Source organism: Palaemon carinicauda, chromosome 27, assembly GCF_036898095.1.
Source record: "Palaemon carinicauda isolate YSFRI2023 chromosome 27, ASM3689809v2, whole genome shotgun sequence".
Classification (NCBI taxonomy): domain Eukaryota; kingdom Metazoa; phylum Arthropoda; class Malacostraca; order Decapoda; family Palaemonidae; genus Palaemon; species Palaemon carinicauda.
Window position 1 is genome coordinate 93,117,772 of NC_090751.1, and position 25,000 is coordinate 93,142,771.

General features: G+C 34.2%; 1 protein-coding gene across 1 annotated transcript in view; it reads left to right on the top strand.

Moving 5' to 3' along the window:
- LOC137620806 (protein turtle-like) overlaps nucleotides 1-24,431 on the top strand; it is a 166,688-nt gene extending 142,257 nt beyond the window's left edge. Inside the window, exons 15-16 of the mRNA XM_068351255.1 lie at nucleotides 19,704-20,060; nucleotides 23,648-24,431. Of these exons, the coding sequence (XP_068207356.1) occupies nucleotides 19,704-20,060; nucleotides 23,648-24,330 (1,040 nt within the window). The 3' untranslated portion in view covers nucleotides 24,331-24,431. The remainder of the gene's footprint in view (nucleotides 1-19,703; nucleotides 20,061-23,647) is intronic.
- The last annotated feature ends 569 nt before the right edge of the window (nucleotides 24,432-25,000 follow it).

Genomic DNA, 25,000 nt, shown 5'->3' on the forward strand with positions numbered 1-25,000 from the left:
GCTTCGGTTAGATTTCGCCAGTCTTCTCTATCTTGAGCTTTTAATTGAATGCTTTTCAATTCATCATCTCATACTGCGTGCTTCATAGTCTTCAGTCTTTGTCATACCATGATTCATGTCCATAAAATAACACCGATCTCACTAAACTGACATACAGTCTGATTTTTATATGCAATTTCAGACGATTTGGTTTCCAAATTGTTTAACCTAGCCATTTTCTGATTTGCATTTTCAATCTTTCACTAATCTCTAATTATAAAGACCCTGTATTGGATATCATAGTTCCTAAATACTTGAATGATTCTACCTCATTATTTCTTCCAATGGTATTTCATCTTCCATTGCATACTCCGTTCTCATCATCTCTGTCTTTGTTCTATTTATCTCCAGGCCAAACCCGTGTGATATTTCATGCATTCTGGTAAGCAAGGATTGCAAATCCTTTGGTGCTCTGCTAACAAGGACAATATCATCAGCATACTCTAGGTATGTTAAATTCCTATCACCAATCAAGTACAATCCTTTTCCACCATTTTTGACTGTTCTACGCATTACCAAATCAAAGAGAGTGGGGTTCCCCTGCTGTATAGGACCGGAAAAGCAGCCATCAAAGTAAAGAACATAAGTGACAACACATTCCCTTGGAGTACTCCGCTGTTCACTGGAAATTTATTTGATAAGACTCTATTAACATTAACTTTGCACTTTCTATGCTCATGAACATACTTAATAAAATCTATATATTCATGAAGAATTCTATAATAAAGCATGATTCTCAAAAAAATTGGCTGGTGCACACTATCAAAGGCATCAAAAGGATATTCTTATATTCTACGCATTGCTGTACAGAATGTCTTGAATTGAAAATTTGGTCAGTGCAGCTTCTAACTTTTCTAAATCCTGCTTATTCATCTCTCAGCTTTTCATCAATCTTTCTCTAAAGACTCTTTATAATAAGCATACTACATATTTAAATAGCAACTTACGTAAGTGTTATGCATCTGTAATTATTGCAATCAGTGATACTATACAGGTAAATACGGATATAATGTACAAAATACTGGAGAAAATTGTTGAAGAATATGTACCGAAAAAAAAAATAAACATCAGACATGCATACCAAGAGACAGAAGGATCTTATTTCAGAATATTAGAGAGGAAGAAAAATCTTGCAAAAGAAAAAAATGTATGGAAAATGACGGAAATAAAAACTAAGATAGAAAATGCAGGAAAAAAATATTATACAATCGAAAGAAAATGAAAAAATGGACTTAGAAGAAAGGACACTTCAAAATATCGAGAAAAACTCCAAAGTACTTTACTCCTATGCAAAAATGACGAATAAAGGGAGATTAGAAATAGGCCCTCTAAGATTTGAAGGACGGTTAACGAATGAAATAAAGGAAATATGCAACACATAAGCAGAAAAGTATAATAGTGAATTCACGTCAAGAATTGCGAATGAGAATAATGAAACAGAAATGAGAGAAGAAAATATTGAATTTCTAACGGATATAGATATTAATGAAGCAGATATTGTGCAGGCTATAAGCGAAATTAAAAATGGATCAGCGACCGGGCCAGATATAGTTCCAGCGATTTTGTTAAAAAAAACTGCACACACTATTGCGAAGCCGCGTGTAAAACTGCTAAGACAAAGTGTAGATATGTGCGAGATATATGTTAAACGTAAATTGGCATATATAGCCCCTATTTTCAAAAGTTGATCAAGACTAGAGGCAAACAATTATAGACCTGTTAGTCTAACATCATATGTTATGAAAGTGTATGAAAGGGTAATAAAAAAACAAAATGGATCACTTGGTTAAAAATAATTTATTTAATATAGGTCAACACAGTTCTGTGCACAGAAAAAGTACCCAAAGCCAGTTGATAGCACACTATGAAAACATAAATAAAAATATGATAAATGAAAAAGACACCGATGTTGTCTATCTTGGTTTTTCAAAAGCCTTTGACAAGGTAGACCATAATATATTAGAGAAAAAATGAGAAAGCATAATATTGTGGGAAAGATAGGAAAATGGATAAAAGAATTCCTACAAATAGAAAATAGATAGTGGTTGAAAATGACGAGAAATCAGATGAAGCTCAGATAATATCTGGCGTACCACAAGATACGGTATTAGCTGCACTGCTGTTTGTTTTTATGATATCAGACATAGACTGTAATGTTAAAGACTCTGTAATGAGAATTTTTGCCAATGACACAAGAAAAAGTAGAAAAATTACTTGGGATGAGAATAAGAACTCATTACAAAGAGATCCAAACAAAATATATGAATGGGCGGAGATAAATAGAATGGTATTTGACTCCGATAAATTTGAATCAGTAAATTTTGGAAACAGAGAAAGAATGGTATTTGCATACAGGGGACCTAATAACGAGATAATCACAAGCAAGGAAGAAATTAAAGACCTTGGTGTAATGTTAAACAGGAATATGTTATGCAACGATCAAATAGCAACACCGTTGGCTAAATATGAAACAAAAGGGGAATGCTATACAGTCACTTTAAAACAAGAAAAGCAGTAAAACCTATGTACGTAGTACACTCGCGTACTGTAATGTGAGATGGTATCCACACTACCAAAAGGATATTGCACAAATAGAGAGTGTACAAAGGTCCTTTACTACTAGAATTGAAGAAGTTAAGGACATTGACTACTGGGAAAGACTGCTATTTTGTTAATTATACAAACTAGAAAGGAGAAGAGAATGCTACATGATAATACAAGCATGGAAACAACTCGAAGGAATTACTGAAAGCATCATGGAGCTAAAAATATCAGAAAGAGCAAGCTGAGGTAGATTAATAGTGCTCAAAACTATACCAGGAAACCAAAGGAAGGCACACAGGACATTAATCCACGACGCACCATCATCGATAATGCAGCGACTATTTAATGCACTGCCAGCTCATCTAAGAAACATATCAGGAATGAGCGTAGATGTGTTTAAGAATAAGCTCGATAAACACCTAAGATGCGTCCCAGATCATCCAAGACTGGAAGATGCAAAATACACCGGTAGATGCATTAGCAACTCACTGGTGGATGTGCAAGGTGCTTCACACTGAGGGACCTGGGGGACCCATACATATAATAAGGCAATAAGTAAGTCTCTCTCTCTCTCTCTCTCTCTCTCTCTCTCTCTCTCTCTCTCTCTCTCTCTCTCTCTATGTTTGTAACAGATAAGCAAGAGTCTAAGGCAGGAAATATCTCTCTCTCTCTCTCTCTCTCTCTCTCTCTCTCTCTCTCTCTCTCTCTCTCTCTCTCTCTCTCTCTCTCTCTCTCTAAGATAAAAAAAAATGCCTTTGATTTAGCAGATGATCCCTCCCTCACTTCCTCATTTCTGAGAATAAAAAAGTCGTGTTCTGATTCTTCAGATGAAAGGAAGACGAGACATAGAGACCAAACGACGTCAAGTTAATGATAAAGGGGCGTCAGCCAAGGACTGAATGCTGAGATTTAGAGAACACAAACAAACACACAAACAGCCCTCAAGAGGCAAGAGACACTGACGAAAGACACAAACGGGGAACTTCATTTACCCCCAATCCTGATTGGACACAGATGAGCTAATTCGTAACAAAAGTTTCTTGTAACGTGTCTTGTATCAAAAGTTTCTTTGCCAAGTGTTTTTCGTAATACACTTTTCTTTTAAAATGTCTTCTATGTAACGTTTGTTGTAACAAACATTTCTTGTATTAAACGTTTTTTGTATAAAACGTTTTTTGGAGAAAGGATGAATATTTAATTATCGAAAAAACGTAAAGGGAGATGGAGACACTCCCCATTTCAAGCAGCGTATATATATGAGATATGAATAAATGATGCAATGTTTTATGCTTTACGCATTCTATGCGGTATTCTCAGCCCTCTCAAGCCTTATTTCATCCTGCATTTCCAACTAGGTATTGTAGCTTAGATAGTAATAGTAATAGTCTCTCTTACATGATCAATAGGAATGACAACCGTCATTCCCCGTCCCTCATCTAGGGTAAAGAGGTAGTAGTCATACCCTGGTAAAAGTTAGAAATGGGAGAGGGGCTGGAAAGGGTTACATCTGTGCTTGTGTATATCTATCCGAATATTTAGCTGTCAATTTTGACGGGTTAAGTATACTGGTAATAAAGATATTTTTAAATAAAGGTAAAATAAGCTTTTATAATTACTCTGAGAGGAAACGATGACAGATCTTGATAAGGGAAATGGTCAGCCAATTGTTTTTTCGATGGGAACATTATCACCGAGTTTTCCAGACTCTTCATCTCGGTTGACATTCATTGAGTTGGGAACTAGCAATGATATTTAACCCATCAATTTACTTGAGGTGACACTCGAGTATAATTTCTTGTCAGTTTGCTGTTCTTGTTTTTTTCTATCGCAAGTAATGGGTTGGGTAGATTTAATAGAAGGGCCGAGGGTGATTGCTTGTTTACCAAACGGATATAATGTTCTCACAATTTTTCTTTATTTCTATCTTTAATATGCATTGTGAAAATCTTCTTTTTATGTACATAGATATGTTCATATTGCCTTTGTTATTTTTTTTCCTCTTTTATAGTTTATTGTCTATATTTATCAAAAAGGCATAAAGTATGACGTAAAATACTGAAAACGGCAACAAGTAAGGCGTAAAGTATAAAAAAAGGCATAAGGTAGGGCGTAAGGTATTAAGAATTTCATTAAGTATTACGTAAGCTATTAGAAATTGCATCATGTATTACATAGTGTTGAAAATGGGAAGTATTAAAAATGGTATAGAGTTTGACTTGAAGTATTAAGAAATTGTATAGAGTATGACGTAAGATATTAAAATGGCACAAAGTATGTTGTAAGGTATTAGAAATTGCATAAAGTATGATTTAAAGTGTAAAAAATGCATCAAGTGTGACGTAAAGTATTAAAAATGGCATAAAATCATGTTTTAAGGTATTAAAAATTGCATCAAGTATTATGTGAAGTATTAGAAATTGCATCAGGTATGATGTGAAGTATTAAAAATTGCATCAAGTATGATGTGAAGTATTAAAAATTGCATCAAGTATGATGTAAATTATTAAAAATTGTTTCAAGTGTGAAGTAAAGTATTAAAAACTGCATCAAGTATGAGTTAAAGTATTAAAAATTGCATCAATTATTATGTAAAGTATTAAAAATAGCATCAAGTATGAGTTAAAGTATTAAAGATTGCACCAAGTATGATGTAAACTATTAAAAATTGCATTAAGTATGAGTTAAAGTATTAAAGATTGCACCAAGTATGATGTAAAGTATTATAAATTGCATCAAGTATGATATAAAGTATTAAAAATTGCATCAAGTATGATGTAAAGTATTGAAAATTGCATCAAGTATAATGTAGAGTATGACAAATTGCATAAATTATGACGTAAAGTATTAAAAGTGGCATAAAGTATGATGTAAAATATTAAAAATATCATCAAGTATGACAAATTATTAAAAATGGCATCAAGTATAACGTAAGGTATTGAAGATTGCATCAAGAAGGACGTGAAGTATGTTTGCCACTGCAAAGGAAAAATTTTTCCATAATTTGTAACTGAACAATACGTTAATCTAATTCATATTTTAAGTAATACATATTTATTCCTAGTATTCAATGATAATCTTGTTTCTGCAACTTTGCCATTCTTATGAGCTAGGGATCAGTGTTTAGGTAGCGCCCAGATGTCTACCCGCCGAATCATTTTCAGCCATTACCTGGCACTTCCTGGTCCTAGCTTTGGGGACAATCTTATGTATGTTTGGTCAGTCTCTGGGGCATTGTCACTGTCCCTTGCCTATGCCATTCGAAAGTGACTTTTTAAACCTTTAAAGTTTCTTTAAATAACTCAATTACTGGGAATTCTCCGATAATGAAAAAATAGTGGGAACTGTTTTCAAGAAACAAAAATTTCCAAAGAAAGTTAAATATATATAATGTACTTTTTCTTACAGATCAAAAGACTCTTTGATGAATGACAAAAACAAAAGCTTTCAACACTAATCAACATTCCACAAAATGTTTATAATCAAATGAATTATTGTTTAGAACAAAGACATGGAACCGAATACAAATGTGTCAAAACATTCTTGGAAACGTGACCCAGCTGGTCATTTAGCTGCCCCGTGTCAAATAAACACGGGGCATCTAAATGACCAGCTGGCTCAGGTTTCCAAGAATGTTTAGACACATTTGTATTCGGCTGCATGTCTTTGTTTTAAAGAATATTAATAACAGTTGCGTAATCTGGATTACGGCTCTTATTTTTAAACTTGAGGTTGACTATGAAAAAGTTGGTAAGGAATTTAAAACCCTTGAGATTGCAACATTATCACATCAAGCTGGGTAGAATCCTGCACAATATCGGGAAATGAATTAAACAAAAGTTCCTTAGTGCAAGGATATTATTTCCATCGATTACAGTTAAATTAACAAAGTTGAATGCATGGTTTAAGTAACGTTTCTTTGGGAAAAGTTATCGCCCAACGGGTTATTCATTTCAGCAACTATCTTCAATACATTCAAAGTTTGTATTATGAGCAAATATTCACATTGCACAGTTTATTCAAAGCAGGGATATATATTACTTTTACTTTTCTACTTTTACTTTTACGGGTTTATTTCTCGCCCTCCATCAGACACTAAAGGTCTGTCCAGGCGGGCCTTGGTGTGTGAAAATAATTTCTTTCCAGTTATTATTTTGCTTTGTATCTTATCAGTTATTTCGCTAGCATTTATATTCAGGCTTAATAGTTTTCAGGTCACTATTATAACACTTTCTAAAGAGATAAGTCTTCAGGTTTTTCTTGAAAGCTGCCACATTTTTGCTATTCTTGACATCGAGTGGAAGGTCGTTGAAGAATCTCGGTACAGCATAACTGAACGTTCTTCCTCCTATTGCATGATTCACACTAATTTCGAATGGTCTATGTGGGTCATCAGCATGTTTAACTCTTACAGCGGTGCTGGTAGCTTCAGGGTAGGGGATCAAGCAATCACTAAGATATTTACGCTTATCACTTGTAAGTGCTTTGTGAGTCAACAAGCAAATCTTAAATTCAATTCTAGCCTTAACAGGTAACCAAGGTAGATCGATCAATGCAGGAGTTATTCTCTCTCGTAGTTCAATGCCTTTTATCAGTCTAGCCGCCCGGTTTTGCACATTTTGAAGTTTTCTTAGTAGTGTATTTGGAAATTTGTAGTACAGAGAATTGCAATAATCAAGCCTTGATATTACGTGACTCATCACTAAAATTTTTGTACTGCCCTCTGTTAAATATTTTCTAATAAATGCTATGTTTCTCAGGTGATAGTTACACACTTTCACTGTGTTCACTATTTGGGCCCTCATTGACAAATTACAATCTATCAGTACACCCAAATTTTTCACAACAGGCACAATCCTAACATCAGCATCACCAATTTTTATACTTTGAATTAACTGGTAATTCTTCAAAGCCACCTTTGTGCCAAAAAACATACATTCCGTATCATCATTTAATTTGAGCTTTTTCCTCAGCATCCATGTTTTTATTTCAGTCATTATCTCATCAATTTTCTTCTCTGTATCTTGTGTTGTTGAAATTGAAAGGTAGAATTGAGTATCATCTGCTTATAGATTAAAGCCCACTTTTTGTTTTTCAAGATGTGGGATAGCTCGATAGTATATATGTTAAACAAGATAGGTCCCAGAACACTACCCTGTGGTACACCCTTCATAAGAATTCTCTCACTGGATCGGTTTCCAGAAACTTCTACAATAGTCTTCCTATTCATTAAGTAACTTCGCAAAAATTTCAGTGCTTCCTCAGTCACTCCAATAGACTTTAAGTTGTCAAGTAAGTACTCGTGCACAACAGTGATAGAAGATACTTTAGTTTCACAAGATTATTTCTGATGCAATATTTTCATTTTATTACGTTTTGTTGCTAACGAGAGATCTTTTCCATGCATTGTATAATGCTCCCAGAAACATACAGTACAACCATGCATCCAAGCATGAATACATACATACACACGCAAGTATTAAATCAATACTAAGTTTCTTTGCCAATCCTTGTTGTAAGGAAGGAAGTCGAAGCATGAGTCCAGGAACTGGCCAAGAATCGTATGCTAGATCTCTCTCTCTCTCTCTCTCTCTCTCTCCTCTCTCTCTCTCTCTCTCTCTCTCTCTCTCTCTCTCTCTCTCTCTCTCTCTAAACCCAAATATGCTCAATTACAGACAAACTACGAAGAATGCATCTATAATGCCAGGGGTTGGTGCAGATATGGGGATAATTGCAGAGATACACACAAAAATAAATATGAAGGCGAAAGAGCAAATATAATAGAAAAGTTGGATTTTTTAATGGCAAAATTCCTGATAATGAAGAAAACAACATCATATCAGAACAGGAAGGAAGCATGGGAGAATCTATATTATTAGCAATATTAAATAACGGTGATGAAACACAAACCATAATAGTGATGAATGCACAGGGTTTAGTCACGAGTAACTCTAAAAGGAAAATAGAGTTATTAGAAGAATTAACCCAAATTAAAAAAATAGATATATCAAATATAAGTGAAACATGGTATTCCCAAGAGACTGGCAGTGATGACCAGATAAAGGGTTTCCAAACTTATAGATCAGACAGAACAAATAGGAATCAAGGGGGAACCACAATATATGGAAGAGACATCAATCAAGGAAAAGTTTGTGAAAAATACGGCAATACAGAATGTGAATTGATTGTGGTAGAATTTGAATAATGAATAATTAGTGAATATTGTAGTTTACAGACCCACAAATACTAAGGAGTTTGACATAATAATAGAAAAAATAGATGATATATGTAGAAACCATAAAGACTGGAATATACTCCTATCCGGAGATTATAACTTTACTTTCGTGGATTGGAAAGAACGGATAGAAGAAAGTGGTTGTATGTATACATATAAAAAAGAGAGTAATAGTAGCGCAAAAGATAAGAGGCAATTTGAAAAGCTTCAAGGTATGCTATTAGAACATAATATGCAACAAATAAACCACATTCAAACAAGAAAGGACAATGTCCTAGATTTAGTATTTGTGAATGAGGTGAATTATGTTAAAGAAATCATATTGTATAACACGGGAATTTCAGACACAAGGTCATAGAATTAATAGTCCATTCCAAAGCAAGTGAACGCAGAGAAAAACAAAGCACAAAACAATGGGAATGGTATGGAAAATATCATTTCTATGGTAAGAATATAAAATGGTCAGAAATAAATGAAGAATTGAGCAAAGATTGGAAAAATGTATTCGTAAGTGATAATATACAGGTAAATACGGATATATTATACAAAATACTGGGAAAAAAATATTGAAAAAATATGTACCGGAAAAAAACAATAAACAAAAGACGTGCGTACCAAGAGACAGAGGGATCTTATTTCAGATAATTAGAAAGTGGAAGAAAAATCTTGCAAAAGGAAAAATTTATGGAAAATGATGGAAATAAAAAGCAAGATAGAAAATGCAGAAAAAAAGCGAAAGAAAATTAAAAAAGGGACTTGAAAGAAGTGACACTTCAAAATATCAAGAAAAATTCCAAAGTACTTTACTCCTATGCAGAAATGATGAATAAAGGGAGATTAGAAATAGGCCCTCTAAGAATTGAATGACGGATAACGAATAGAAATAAGGAAATGTGCAACATATTAGCAGAAAAATATAAGACTGAATTCACGCCAAGAATTGCGAATGAGAATAATGAAAGAGAAATGAGAGAAGAAAATGGTGAATATCTAACGGATATAGATATTAATGAAGCAGATATTGTGCAGGCTAAAGTGAAATTAAAAATGGATCAGCGGCCGGGGCAGATGAAGTTCCAGCGATTTTGTTAAAAAAACTGCACACACTATCGCGAAGCCGCTTGCAATACTGTTAAGACAAAGTATAGATATTAGCGAGATATATGTTAAACATAAATCAGCATATATAACCCCTATTTTCATAAGTGGATCAAGACTAGAAGCAAGCAATTATAGACCACTTAGTCTAACATCACATATTATGAAAGTGTATGAAAGGGAAATAAAAAGAAAATAATGAATCATTTGGTTAAAGATAATCTATCTAATGTAGGTCAACACGGCTTTGTGCCCGGAAAAAGTACACAAACCCAACTGATAGCACCAAGTGAAGACATTTATAAAAATATGATAAATGGAAAATACATTGATGTGGTCTATCTACATTTTGCAAAATCCTTTGATAAGGTAAACCATAATATATTAGAGAAAAAAATGAGAAAGCATAATATTGTGGGAAAGATAGGAAAATGGGTAAAAGAATTTCCACAAAACAAATGACGAGAAATCAGATGAAGCACAGGTAATATCTGGAGTGCTTCAGGGTACGGTATTAGCTGCACTGTTGTTTGTTATTATGATCTCAGACATAGACTGTAATGTTAAAGACTGTAGTGAGAAGTTTCGCCGATGACACAAGAATAAGTAGAGAAATTACTTGTGATGAAGATAGGAACTCATTACAAAGAGATCTAAAGAAAATATATGAATGGGCAGAGATGAATAGGATGGTAATTAACTCCGATAAATTCGAATCAATGAATTATGGAAGCAGAGAAGTAATTGTATATGCATACAAGGGACCTACTAACGAGACAATCACAAACAAGGAAGCAATTAAAGACCTTGGTATAATGTTAAACAGGAATATGTTACGCAACGACCAAATAGCAACACTGTTGGCTAAATGTGAAACAAAAATGGGAATGCTAACCTGACTCTTTAAAACTAGAAAAGCTGAACACATGATTATGCTTTACAAAACTTATGGACGTAGTACACTCGAGAACTGCAATGTGATATGGTACCCATACTACCAAAAGGATATTGCACAAATAGAGAATGTACAAAGATCCTTTACTGCTAGAATAGAAGAAGTTAAGGACCGTGACTACTGGGAAAGACTGCCATTTTTTAAATTATACAGACTAGAAAGGAGAAGAGAATGCTACATGATAATATAAGCATGGAAACAAATCGAAGGAATTACAGAAAACATCATGGAGCTAAAAATATTAGAACGAGCAAGCCGAGGTAGATTTATAGCACCCAAAACTATACCAGGAAAACAAAGGAAGGCACACATAACATTAATCCACTACGCACCAGCATCAATAATGCAGCGACTATTTAATGTGCTGCCAGCACATCTAAGAAACATATCAGGAGTGAGCGTAGATGTGTTTAAGTATAAGACCATCCAAGACTGGAAGATGCAAAATACCCCGGAGGATACATAAGCAACTCTCTGGTGGATATACGAGGTGCCTCACACTGAGGGACCTGGGGGAACCCAAACATAGAATAAGGCAATAAGGCAATAAGTCTCTCTCTCTCTCTCTCTCTCTCTCTCTCTCTCTCTCTCTCTCTCTCTCTCTCTCTCTCTCTCTCATACTACAACTACTACTACAGGAAGTACTATTACTGATAAAAATTAAATAATAAGGTTTGGAAGAATATCTGATCAGAGAGAGAGAGAGAGAGAGAGAGAGAGAGAGAGAGAGAGAGAGAGAGAGAGAGAGAGAGAGAGAGAGAGAGAGATTTATTATACGATCAGTGGGCTGTTGTTGACCGCCGTCTTCGAAAGGCTTAAAAAGATGGGGGTTATGTTAAGAGAGAGAGAGAAAAAAAAGGACATACAAATACACACACATTTTATATACTGTATATATATATATATATATACACACACACACACATATATATATATATATATATATATATATATATATATATATATATATATATATATATATATATATATATATATATATATATATATATATATAAATTGTAATTCTTTTTCAATAGACCTCTCTAAATTTCTAATATACTCAAACCAGGTGATATATCCGTAATTAAACTTGATCTGAAAATTCCAATTTCGGGTTTAGATTTCTTTTTATTTATAAACTTCTCTGAATTCCTAATAAAGCAGGAGATATTTCTGTAAAAAATAAAAAAATAAATAAATAAATCTTCTGACAAATTCCAATTTGTGATTTAGAATTTCTATGTAGATTTTTCTCAATTTATAATATACACAAAGTATGAGACCTTTCGTAAATGAACTTAATCTTTTGAAAATTCCAATTGGCGATTTAGAATGGTTTTTATGTAGAGTTCTCTGAATTGCTTATATACACAAAGCAGGAGACCTTTCCGTGAATAAAATTTATCTGAATTTCTTAGCTTAGGAATTTGACAGATTTTTATATAGACTTCTCTGAATTCCTAATATACAGAAAGCTGGAGACATTTCCGTAAATAAACTTTAATGTTTTGAAAATTCCAATTTCTGATTAAAATTATTTTTGTACAGATTTCTCAGAATTCCTAAGACACACAAAGCAGGAGACCTTACAGTAAATGAACTTAACTTCCTGAAAATTCTAGTTTTGTGATTTAGAATCATTTTTTGAATTCCTAATATACACAAAGCAGGAGACCTTTCCGTAAACAAACTCAGTTTCTTGAATATGCCAGTTTAGGAATTAGAATTATTTTCCTATAGACTTCTCTAAATTCTTGATATACATAAAACAGGAGACATTTCCGGAAATAAAGATAATCTTCTGAAAATTCCAATTTGGGGTTTAGAATGATACTCATATAGACTTATTTGAATCCTAATATGCACAAAGCAGACCTTCTTTCCGTAAATAAACTTTATCTCCAGAAACTTCCATTTTGGGAATTAAAATGGTTTTTCTATTGACTTCTCCGAATTCCTAATATACAAAAAAAGGAGACATTTCCGTAAATAAAGTTAATCTTCTAAGATTTCCAATTTGAGATTTATTACAATTTTTATGTATACTTTTTTGAATCTCTAGTATACCTTAAGTATGAAAACTTTCCTTAAAGAAATGCAAATATCCTAAAATCACAGAAATCCTTTCGTATGCTCAATATTCCACGGAACCCATACATTCCTATTTAGCCTTTAGCATTAAAAATCCCACTTCCGTATGGCTATTCCATAAAACCCTCAATTCCTCCATATCCATTGACGCAGACGCCTTCTTTACAACATCAAATTACCATTAAAAGATTAGCCTTCTTCTTTACGACGACTTGATTGACTCTAAAATCAATAGTGTCACTCCAATCGTCTCTCTCCTTTATCTGGAAGACCGCCTGATTCTTCTTCTTTTCTTAAATTTAAGATTATCAATAACCTTGGCTCCGACAGGATGTCTCTATTATGTCAGGTTACAATAGTCTTCAATGACCTTTTCATTACTCTCTCTCTCTCTCTCTCTCTCTCTCTCTCTCTCTCTCTCTCTCTCTCTCTCTCTCTCTCTCTCTCTCTCTCTCTCTCTCTGTCGAGAGAGAGAGAGAGAGAGAGAGAGAGAGAGAGAGAGAGAGAGAGAGAGAGAGAGAGAGATCAAAGCTATTCACACAATCATATGGTAGATTTTGTTCACATAGAAATAGACAAATGTAAAGGCTTGTATCCTAGGACCAAGGACAGCCAGGCAATGGCTTCTGACGACTCGGCAGATAGACCAATAGGCTCTCACAAACGCCCTAATCTTAGCTCGCAAGGATGGCGATCTTACAGCCACCAAAGAATTCAAGAGGTTGAGCGGAATTTGAACCCTAGTCTGGCGATCACCAGGCAAGGGCATTAGTAATTGGCCACTGCAACCCTATTTCATGAAATGTCTACAAACACAACAGAGCAAATATTTTTCATGGAAGTCACGAGGGTGTGGAGTCTCTGCATGTTCCTTTTAATATCCAAACTATACTCGCTGAAGATTTTACAAGTCAAGCACCAAGAACGAAATTTTCTTTGATTGCTACTTCTGCTTTTATTATAAACTCGATTTAGCAAATGCAAGTCTTCTTCTGGCTTGGTGATGCCCTATGCTTAGGTAATATTTTTTCTCTTTATGTGGATTTAACTATACTTTCAACTCCTACCTGTAATTTCTATTTTTTTACATGTTACATATAAACATAATGATGTTGCCAAAAAAAAAAATTCTAATTGTAACATGACTTCCTATCTTTAAGATTGACAGTATTTCTATCTCTCTTATATAATAAAGAGCAACGTGTCTTGCTATACATATCAACTTATTTTCTTTACTGTAACGACAATAGCATTGCCAGAAGTAAGACTGCTCGGTCACTTCTCGTAACTTGGATAAGGGGCGAGGGGAGCGAGTAGTCGTACCCAGGTGAGTAGGGGATACCCCGAGGGGTACAGTCAAGGCCGTCTCGAATAGGGTACAGTCCTATGCCACAATGTACCACATATGGCTGAAACTACCTTGTTGTGGTTAGGAAAGGGGGAGGGGAAGGGTTGAATCTGCGCGTGTCTGTGTATGTCTTCTCTAAATATTTAGGCTACTCATGAATGGCAAAGGCAAGTGACAGTGACATTGCCCTAGCAAGCAGGACGATGCCCTAAAGACTGGCACCATATATACATATAATCAACGCTCAAATCCCCTCTCCACACAAGCTATGACCAATGAGGGCTACGGAATGGCTGCTGATGACTCAGCAGATAGACACGCCTTTCTTAGCACACAAGTACCGTAAGATTGCAGTGACTAAAGGAACTAACGAGTTAGTGGGACTCGAACCCCAGTCTGGCGTTCACCAGTCAAGGAGTTTACCACATGTTGATACATATTTTATATTTTATTTTACTATTTATAGAAGTCGGTGGTTTCATGTCAAGAATTAGAAATGTTTCCAGCTATGTTGAACAATAAAGCTCGTAAAAGAGTTTCTCTTAAGGCGATATAGTTGGAATGAAGGCAGTCGAACAGTCACTGCACCGAGCTCTGTTAGTACCCAAAAGACTTTTCGGTTATTATAGTGTGTTTTTTTCTTATTCTGGTATAAAAAAAAAAATTAATAATAAACGGATAACCTAAACCAATTCTGATTTTATTTATAATAAATCTACATTCCCCTTTTATTTTTTTATGGAAGCCTTTTAGGGTTATTTTATGAGGAATTGATTTCTTACTTCGAAAATGATTGTGATAATAATATTTATATTAAAACTGTAACAAACTGTTTTCAGTTTATGTGTAGTCTTATCCATTTTCGCCCAATTTTATTTAATATCCTAGCTAGAAGGATAATACCCTAGAATGACCATATATCGTATGATCAGCGCCTGAGCCCCTCTCCATATAAGGTAGAACTAGGGAGGGCCAGACAATGACTAGTGATTAATAGGCAGGTAGACTATAGGCTCCCCAAAACCACCCATCCTTAGCTCGCAAGGATGATGATGATACAGAGACTACAAGGCACTATCGGGCTTGAGTAGGACTCGAACCCCAGTCTGATAGATCACCAAGCAGGGACGTTTCTAATAGGACCCCACAACCCTAAAGAGAAAAGTCGTCAGCGCCTGACAAACTATTCATCAAAATTAGAAAAAAAGACAACCCAAAAAAAGAAACTGAAATACAAAATAATAATTTCTTATAAATGACAATTTTAGTTAAGTTTCACTTAATACTGCTGGTAGACATAATTACTCCATTAATTCATTTCCGCATAATTATCTAAAACTCTCTTAAAAGCACAGGTTGTACGGAACAGGACGATTTGGCGCCGACTCTTTGGCGCTGACGATTTGGCGATGGACAGTTTGGCACTCATTGTTTTGGCGATGATCTGTTTTGGCGCCAAGAAACAAACTTAAGGACCATCCGCAAATTTGGGTCTCGTTTAGTGATCACCTCATTACACCAAAGGCTCGTCTGATTTAAGAATTGTAATATTAAACGAGTTATTACGATATTCAAGTCTTGTTTAGTTATCACATAATTTTACCAGTGTTTCGTTTAGTGATTATCTCATTACGCCAAAGGCTTGTCTGATTTGAGAATTATAATAGTAAACTAGTTGTTACCATATTCAAGTCTTTTTATATTGGAAAACGGTTTTCTTTAGTTTCTTGTACAGCTCATACCTTAAATGGCCGAAAAAATCTTAAACAATAGAGGCAAGCCAAAATTTTCACACAACGGATATATGTATATGCTTGACAAATGTAGCAAAGGCGATCCTTCTCTCAAGTTTTGGAGGTGTGAATCAAAAAATGAGTGTGAAAGGCGTATTCATACTAAGAACCAGGAAGTAGTGAAAGAAGTAAATAATATTCATAAGCACCTGAAACAACTTGGGCTCCAACAATTGTATAATAATGACCCCGACTTCTCTGTAAAAGCCAAAATGATCGTTGCTTTACCTTTTGTACCTATTTCTCACATAGATGTTTACATCGATGCTTTGGCGCAATATTTACCTGATGAACTCCAGCCGTTAATGAACTGGGTCGAAGATAATTATGTAGGAAGACCTCCGAGGAGGGGAAATAACCGACGTTCACCACTTTTCCCTACGCAAATGTGGAATATGTATAGTCGAACGATATTAGGTGAGGACAGGACAAACAATCATGCTGAAACTACGCACAGGAAAATCTATGCAGAACTTGGAATGAACCACCAAGTTATATGGAAATTCATCGACGGCATAAAGAGAATTCAGAAAGGCTGCGATTCATATGAACAATTAATGGCTGGGAATCCTCCTGCTCGAAAACGCTTAAAATACATTAAGACTGATGAACGATTTTAACTATAGTACAGCAGTTTGATTCAAGAGAACCACTGGAATACTTACGTGGTTTGGCATATAACTATTAAATGCATTAACATGTTGGTGAAAATATTTCATTTTATCTAATTTTTTTAGCATTTTAATACTGTATTGCTGAAAATAAATAGAACTTTTTTATTTTTATGTTATTTTTTACCCATGCACCAAATATAAACACACACATGTATATGTATATATATATATATATATATATATATATATATATATATATATATATATATATATATATATATATATATATATATATATATATATATATATATATATATATATAAATATATATATATATATTATATCAGGTCAGAAAATTTTCAACCTGGTGCCAAATGGGCTAGCGCCAAAATAACGAGCGCCAAAACCATTTAGCGCCAAAACGGCGGCGCCAAATCATCGTCGCCAAAAGAGCGGCACCAAAACGTACTGGACTCCAGGTTGTAATGGTATGAAAAAAGAATGAGAAGTCAAGTGGTTGTGGTTGTGACGGGCCGAGAGAATAAACTCACTCAGTTGCTTTCAACCTGTCTTTGAGTCACAACCTTCTCTCGGCCCGTCACATGGTAGCCCAATAGAAACTCTCCTGCCTGGCATTCTGTCAGATTCGAGTTCGAGACCAGCTCGAGCTCGATAGTTTCTTTTAGTGTCTCCAACCTCACTATAGGTCTACCTGCTGAGTCATTGGCTGCCATTGCCTAGCACTCCCTGGTCCTAGCTTGGATGGAGAGAGGGCTTGGACCCTGATCATGAGAATATACGGACAGTCTCTAGGACATTATCCTGCCAGGATATTTGCTACTGTCCCTTGCCTCTGCCATTCATGGGCGGCATTTAAACCCTTTAAACGATAATCGGCCATCATAAAAAGACTCTTTATCGATACATCATAGTTTTGTAGTCTCTTCTTTCTTATCTAAAAAAAAATGAAACTATAAAGGAAAAGACTCTTCTTTAGAACGACAAGAACAAAAAATTAGAAATCGAAACGAAAATTAATTCAATCTTAAAAGCAATTTAGTCCTTAATATGTAAAACATCCATACATAGCATACGAAAAGGGACCCCTTTCTCTCTCTCTCTCTCTCTCTCTCTCTCTCTCTCTCTCTCTCTCTCTCTCTCTCTCTCTCTCTCTCTCATCGCCAGAGCAAACATGTGGCACAGAATGCAGCGTAGTGTGTTGACACGTGAACTGAACGATTTTATTTTTTACACCAACTCTTGTTCTATTCATATTCCATTTTTCGTATGCTAAACTTCTTTGTATTTCATCAAAAGATATCATAATAACTTTTGATGTAACACTATGAAAGTTGAAAGTTAATTTAAAAATTACAGTGCTTGCTGCTGTCATTCAATGCTGAACTCTCTTTTTTTTTTTAAACATTTATTGAATTAACAATGAACATTAGCAGAGGAAATACCTTTTGTGACTCCTTTGTTAACCAAGGATACTTATTATATGATAAAGAGGCTGATAATAATTGGAATAAGATATACTAACTCCATGAGAGCTTCTAACGAAGTACGTACGATGACTTTTGCAACTGGTTGCAGCAGTTTTGGCGTCTACTATACGTAAGCGATAATACTATAATCTCCCACCATCACCAATCTGTACGGAGTCAGCGTGCTGATGAAAACTAGTCATACTTCAGACATGAGCAAAGACATGTCTAAGGCTTTTGTCGTGCTGGTGGCTATAAAAGGTTGTTGTTGTTGTTGTTGTTGTTGTTGTTGTTGTTGTTGTTATGAGGATTATTGCTCATAGTTTCTTACAAAGTTCATTTTCAATCTTTATTTGCCATTAGAAGGAAAGACCAATATCATATGCCCTGAATGAATGAGTTTGAGTCTATTGTGTGTGGGGAAGTTGATCTGATTCCCTTTCCCTATGCTTTGTATCACCAAGTCTTTATTTTTTGTTACGTTTTGGATGTCTCTCAAAAGATTTAATCTTATTATTGTTATATTTGTAATATTCTTTGTATTATAGTTTTACTTTAGTCACATTACCAATGTAAATATCAATTATTGTTTTTAAGTTCTATTACAATTATCTTATTTTATTTTAATTAAGGTTGACTTACCACTTAGTAAACAAAAGAATACTCTAATATCTCTTGTTATAGAAATAATTTGAACATTTAAACTTAACCTTGTTATGTTTATTTGGAAATTATTTTTCAAGTTAGTAAATTAGTGCAAATATAAAAATCTTTATGACAACTCATTTCGAAAACCCCAAAGTTTACAAGTAAAAATACATGCTATGTATTGTGTAATATGTTTGTTTCTATACGACGTTGGATGTCTCAAAACACACACATACCGACATATATTTTATGCTGTATAATTTTGCTTGCAATTTTAAGGTTACTAATTGCTTTTGCTTACTGTTTTTTTTTTTTACTTCATTTGATTATGGATGATGTTGATAAGGTTGAAGTCAAATTATTCATGAAGGATTTGTTTGATCATCTCATATTTTTTTTTATTATGAAATTTACAAACAACTTTTTTCTGTTTTAGATTACAAGCTATTTTTCCCACTGTGCATTATAAGGTAGAGTATTTTGTTCTCAAAATGCGTTACAAGTTATCGTTTTCCACGGTGCGTTACAAGTTATCCTACTCCACTGTGTATTTTAATCTATCATTTTCCGTTGTGCATTAAGAGGTATTATTTTCTGCTTTGCATTAAAAGCTATATTTTTTCCGTTCCGTTTTTTAAGCTATTTTTCCAACTGTTCATTAAAGGTCCTCATAATCCACTGTGCATTTCAAGCAATTCTTTTCCTCTGTACATTTAAAGCTATCTTTTTCCTGTGCATTTCAAGTTTTCATTTTCAGTTGTGTATTTAAAGCTATTCTTTTCTGTTGTGTATATCAAGTTATTTTTTTCCTGCTATGAATTACAAGATTTTTTTTTTTTTTTTTTTTTTGGCAGGTGAGAACAAGTCTTTGTTCTACTCTCCGCTGCTCATCATCTTCCTGAGCATCGTGGGTGTGTTCCTTGCTCTCGTTGTCATTTTGGTGGCAGTTACGCATTGGCGTAAAAACTTGGTGAACAACACCTCCTCCAGTCAGTTCTCGGCTCAGAGTGCTATTCCAACCAGTGTTCCTTCGGATCCTCTTCGTTCAGAGGACACCAACATAAAGCCATGTCCTGCCAAGGAGGAGGTAGACGTACCAAAGGTCAAACCTAAGAAGAAAGTAGTGATTGTGGCAGAGAACGGAACCAAAGATGCTTCGGATGACATCGATGAAGGCGTGACGTCTTCTGCGGATGTCACTTCCTCTAAAGGCAAGAGTTTTTTTAATCTATTTTTACGTGGTGATAGGAATACAACTTGGGACTTTGGTAAGTTTTAATCTAGTTAAGTTCCATGGTAGATTTTTTTTTCTTACTTTAATGTTTTTTTCTTATATATTTCTTGGATAGCTACATCCCAATTATAACTTTCCTGTTAGTTTTTTTTTTTTTTTATTTATAGTACTTTTCAACTTTGTTTACCACCTCTATGCAAAATGTCTTTGATATTCCTTTGTTTCCTTTAATGTCTCTCACATAATCAAGAGTCATATATTAGAAGGTGTTTACTAGGGTAAACTAAAAAATGTGTTAATGGTGGGAGACCAGTTAGCGGCGTAGATAATTTCCCTAGCAAGATCGGTTTTTTTTAATAGGAAACTAATGCCTATGGTACATAATTTGTGAGTGAAATCAGCCTTTATGTATGGGAGGTTTCTTTCAGGAGTATCTTATAATAGGCATTGGAGAAAAAGTTGAAGTAAAAGACTGAAAGGCAAAATAAGCACGTTTGTGCAACAATGAAAGGGATTGTTATACAATGTTGATCGTTGGAAGAGCTAAAAGGCATTTGTCAATAGGAAAGATCTTGGTGGAGGTTAGGGACATTAAAAGGCAAATTATACTAGATTTGGAGCCATGCATGCTAGTATTAATAGAGGAAGAATGGAAATATTTAGTTTGAAAGTCATATGAAGTAAATTCTTCTTCACGGAGTTATGAGGTGTCAAGCGAGATGTTTGATGTGAAAAAGAAAAAAAAAATTGGGAGAAAATGTACCCATGTCGCAAGGATATGGCAAAATTATTACCCTCTGTTAGAATTAGGATCAGGTTGTTTAATGGGGATTTCATCACATGGGTGGAGTGAAAGGAGTTATGTTTGTGAATAGCGTCAATTTATTTGAAGATTGAGGTGAAGGCTAAAGCCAATGATATCTGCGTACTGAGTGAAAATGTGTACAATGATGAAGTCCTGAATATAGAGAAAGTATAACCTTAATGTAAAATATAAGTGAAATAGTGGATATGTCTTTTGTGTGTAAAAAGTAGTGATAAGGAGCTAAGTCTACCTGATGAGCACACACAGGCAAGACTGGACAAACGTATCTCGTTAGTGTGCATTTTTTTTTTCTGGGCAAATACAAGGGAACAAATGCGCTTCAGTAAATATATAAAAAGGACTTCTTACAATAAAATAAATCAATTTCAATAAAAGAATATTTAAAGTCAGTAGTGCAGTACTTCTCCTAGCATAAATTGCAGTTTCTAAGATTCCAAGCCAGAGGCTGTCAGTCTTGTTTTGCACATCCTCGGTATACGAATCGGTGAGAAAACTAGAGGAGTTTGCCTTCATAATGCCAAGCGGTCCTATTTTGCTCTTAGCTCCACTGCGTACTTGTACTTGTGTGTATTTTATCAAAAATGTAATGGATTTGTCCTTAGGCCCTACACCAAATGTCCACTAAATTTCATTGAAATTGGTTTTGGTAGTTTTTGCGTAATGTTCACAAACATAAAATGACCATTGCCATTATTTTTCTAAGTATTGCTGCAGACTTGTACTTTGATAAACTACATCAAAAAGGTTAGATATTCATCCTTGATCGCATTCAACATGACTACCAATTTGGTCAAAATCGTTAATGTTGTCTTGTGTAGAGTTGTTTACAAACAAATAAATTGAAGTGAATTCATACCCTTTGCAAAGCCTTCAATTCTGGCGAAGACAAAAATGCTCAATGGAAACTTCATAGGAAAATTACTGTTGCAGATAATTGAAACTTCATTAGGCTATAAATTACTAGAATACGTTTAATAAATTAAATACAAAATTACTGGGGGTAAAAAAATGCCTTGCCATATTTATTTCAAGGTCCCATAATCACATTACCATTTCCTATGAAATATCCTTAGTTAGTTTTTCGTTTTTTTCTCTTTCATACGGTATTCTTATACAAACTTTCTGTAAGTTTCCACATAACTTTATTTCTCTATTCAAAAACATATTAAAAAAAATATATGTTATGATCATGTCAAAAATGGGCCAAGTGCCAGAGAAAATAACTAAACATACCAAAAGCGTAAAATTCTCCCATAAAATGCGCAGACAAGAATATATGATAGTCACGTCTTCCTCGTGTGTGCATTTGGTGGCCTACATCACTGGGAGTCACATAAGGAATATGTTTATTATGTCCTTATGTGACTCCCATTGATGAGAAAAATTACGTTTTAAAATCCCATACTTATAATTCTATTCAATCCCATTTTCAAATTCAAACTCCATTACTTGGTAAGTCTAATCAATCAAAATTTCAAATTTAAACTCTCATACTTATTAGTATATTCAATTAAAATTTCAAATTAAACCCATACTTATAAGTCTATTCAATCCAAATTTAAAATTTAAACTCCCATACCTATAAGTCTATTCAATCATATTTTGAAAAATAGAAGAAAACTTTGAACCCCTTTTTCAGAAAACCAAAATTTTCTGAGAAATATTGCAACAACTTTTGTCAATATTGACAGAATTATTTTCTCATGGAACTAGAAAGGTAAGGAATTTTTGAACCTAAAATCTGTTCATTCACTTTCAAATAAAACGAAAAGCTGACTTATGAAAAAAATAGTCATCTTTTGAAAGATTTACTCATGCATTAATAAAATAATTCATCTACAAAGGTAAAAACAACAAGAAAATTCCCAATGTAGAAATTTTTAGAACATAAATTTCTTTGAAATGGTTTTCAGAGATAAAAACCGGTCGAGGAAGGAAAAAGAAAATAGTAGTAGTTTTGAATTACGCGAAAATAACATTTCGTTTTGCTTGGTTATGAAAAAAGACATATTTACTGAATTAAATTTTATAGATTGTATAGATTGGTCACCATTTCATGTCCAGTGTAGTTAAGGGTTATAATTTCTCGGTCATTGGAGAGGTAATTACCTACAGTATATCATTGCAAGGAATTTTGAGACATCATGATAATTCTAAAGATATAATCGATGTTGTTATTACTTGTGAAAGTACATAATTACCCCTAACATTTATGTTTGAAAGTCTGACATTCATATTCATTTTTTTTATATTACATATATATATATATATATATATATATATATATATATATATATATATATATATATATATATATATATATATATATATATATATATATATATATGGTGTGTGCGTGTGTTTTATGTGTAAATATGTATGTATGTATGCATGTATGTATGTATGTATGTATAACCTTTACTGAATTTGAACATTAATATCCAAACGTTCAATCTACAATTTGGCTGTGTTGCTTTTGTGTGAATAATTAGTTAATTTGATTCGCTTCCTGTTCCAACAGATTATATATTTCTAATCTCTTTTTGTGACAGTCTTTCAAGTCAACATATGACAGTATCTTTTTAGAGAAGGTTAACTTAATTGTATCTGCCTTTGTAATAAATCTTTACACATTCTTTTTTTTATTATAACTGACTCTTGTTTGTTTTCCATTGAGCAGAAAAGTCAAATGTATATCAAAATTGTATCCTTTTCCTAACTTCCATTCTCTCTCACAGATGCCTTACTAGGACGGCACAGCAATTCGCAACACCTGCCCAATGGATCAGCAGGATTCTACAACAGCATAGGAGAGACTTCCTTCCCTTCGCACTACCAACAGTCTACTTCCACTTCGGCGACCCTTCCACGCTCCCACAGGGTGCCAATTTCCTCCTCCTCCTCCAACAGTGCCATCCATCAGCAGGTCCCTTCCACTAATGCTAACGAAAGCAACCAAGGCAGCAGTAATCCCTATCACTATAATACTAGATATTCAGAGACCCTGCCAAGGAAGTTAGGGAGGGGGTCTGACACTTACAAGGGTGGGGGAATCCTACGTGTTGGTGGGAGTAATGATGGGTATAGGGATGTCGATGGTGGTGGCCATGGGAGTGAACATTATAGCGGTTACCGTGCCGTTGAACCTCACAGTAGTGGTGGTAGTGCCCTTAGGGTTGCCTTTGAAGACACACACCGCGAAAACGACGAAACGGGTCGGGGGAGAGGGCTTGGTGGGAGTGCTCTAGATTTAAGGTACCATCAGAGAAAATCCACTTACCATAGTGGTGGTAGGGAGGAGGATCATGTCCCTGGAAGGAGAGGGGAAGACAGATATCAACTTCTTGAGGAACTAAAGAATGATCCTAAGTATGTTGTCCGGACTCGGATTTGTGATCCAAATGACGAGAGTTTTGTGTAGTGGTTCACTTTTTTTCCTCGTAGGAAATTGGTTAAATGACTGGAATTGACCATGAGGTGAATTTAATTTTCAAAGATTTGAAATACTGCCAGTTCAGTTCATCATATATATATATATATATATATATATATATATATATATATATATATATATATATATATATATATATATATATATATATATATATATATATATATATAAACTGGAGATTAAAAACTCAAAGGAATCCACTTATAGATTTGTATTATAATGAAGGAAGAATGTTCAGATGGTGTGTATATACATACACACATACGCACTTACAGAAAATCTGCCAGAACTCCATAAGCTTGTGTGATTTCTACTGCCATTTATCTTAATTGTGCCGTTTAACTTTGCTAATCACAATATAAGAAAAAGTCAAGCCATGCAAAAAGCCTAATAGGTTATAAAACATGTAAATTAATTTTGGAAGTTTGGATGATATTTTGAACAACACAATTACATCAGGATTATATTTCCGCATGAATGTGTCGGGTAATTTTGTAAATATGAAGGAAGATTTGAATGAAGGGGAATATATAGTGTATGAACAATATGAAATTATTCATTGCAATCAAGAAAAGAATCTAGGATGTGGATGGAGAAAAGGTTTGATTCATATGCTTTGAGGGATTCAGATAATGGCTGC